Raw genomic sequence first — 1,276 nt, 5'->3', positions numbered from 1 at the left:
TATTGTTTGGTTGGTAGGAATAATTTTAAAAATAGTTAAAAAATAACGAGTAAATGATAAAAATGCCCTTTATTAAAATTTAAAGAGTTTTTTAATTAAAAGACAAAAATACTATGATGAGAAAAAAATACTCTTTATTAAAATTAAGAATTTATTGTGTTAAAAGATAAACATATTCTAAGTAATAAAATCAAAATAACTTTTACTATAATTAACTAATATATTCATCAAAATACAAACATATTTTTATTATAATTTAATAATATTTTGTATTAGAAAATAATTAAACCTTTTATTATAATTAAATAATATTTAATATTAAAGATAAAATATATTCTTCATTAAATTTAAATAGTTCTAAATAATATTCTTTATTACAGTTATTATATTCAAATAATAATATTAAATAATATTCTTTATAATATTTATTATAGTTAAATAATATTTAAATATTTTTTTTATTTTTTTTAAAAATGAAGTTAAAAATTTTGTATCTTTTGTGCTTTAGAGATAGAAGGAGTGAGCAAGAGAGAGAAAAAGAATAGATTTAGTACTTTTTTTGTAAGGTAATTTTTAAATTATAAAAAGATATATTTATCTAATCAACTTCTCTTCTCATTATTTTCAATAATTTAAAATAATCATTACCAAAAGGGCTCTTGGTAATGACTATTCAAGCTTATCTTAAAATAATTATTCTAAAAAATAATCATTTTATTAAACTAAATATAATTTTATTTTAAAAATTAAAAAAAATAACTATTTTATTTTTCCAATCAAACACGTCCATAGTATTTATGATCACTTTTTAACATGCTAAAGTGAACTGGCGTAATGAGCCATCCAACTTGTACCCTTTAGTGTGGCCCACCCACCGACCACCTCGTGAGTCCCCGCTTTAGGCCCACCTAACAAAATTTAAGTCCTATTTAATTGGCTGCTGAAGCCTCCGTTGCCAAGTGTGGATAACGGTAATTATAGATTCGTGAAGAATAAGAAAAAAAATGGAAGTTTGAAAAGAGATGCATTTTGATTTGAAGGGCATCCGATGCAGAGTAGGGAATAAAAATTAAAGACAAAAAAGTTAAAAACAAAAAGCAAAAAAGTAGTGAGCACGGCGGTCGGAGTGGGAATCTAGCTTCTGTGGCGGCAAATAAGAAATGCAGCGGATGGGATGAAAAACCAAATGGAGTTGGAAGCTGAGAGAATGGGATGAAATCAGGTGACTGAAAGATGGGTGACAACAGAGAGGCTTTACTAGAGGCCAAAAACAAGT

General features: G+C 25.3%; 1 protein-coding gene across 2 annotated transcripts in view; it reads left to right on the top strand.

The window, feature by feature from the left end:
* The first annotated feature begins 963 nt into the window (after positions 1-963).
* The window catches only part of LOC110426517 (protein ZINC INDUCED FACILITATOR-LIKE 1-like), a 28,387-nt gene continuing 28,074 nt past the window's right edge, over positions 964-1,276 (top strand). For both annotated transcript variants that reach the window (XM_021441755.2, XM_089785309.1), the window contains exon 1: positions 964-1,276. This exon is cut by the window's right edge and continues 105 nt beyond it. In XM_021441755.2, coding sequence (XP_021297430.1) covers positions 1,234-1,276 — 43 coding nt within the window. In that variant the 5' untranslated portion in view covers positions 964-1,233.

Source organism: Theobroma umbraticum, unplaced genomic scaffold (genome assembly GCF_002168275.2).
Source record: "Theobroma umbraticum cultivar Fairchild unplaced genomic scaffold, ASM216827v3 scaffold_89.0, whole genome shotgun sequence".
NCBI classification, from domain to species: Eukaryota; Viridiplantae; Streptophyta; class Magnoliopsida; order Malvales; family Malvaceae; genus Theobroma; species Theobroma umbraticum.
The sequence above is the reverse complement of the archived record's forward strand: the minus strand, read 5'-3'. Positions and strand labels throughout refer to the sequence as shown.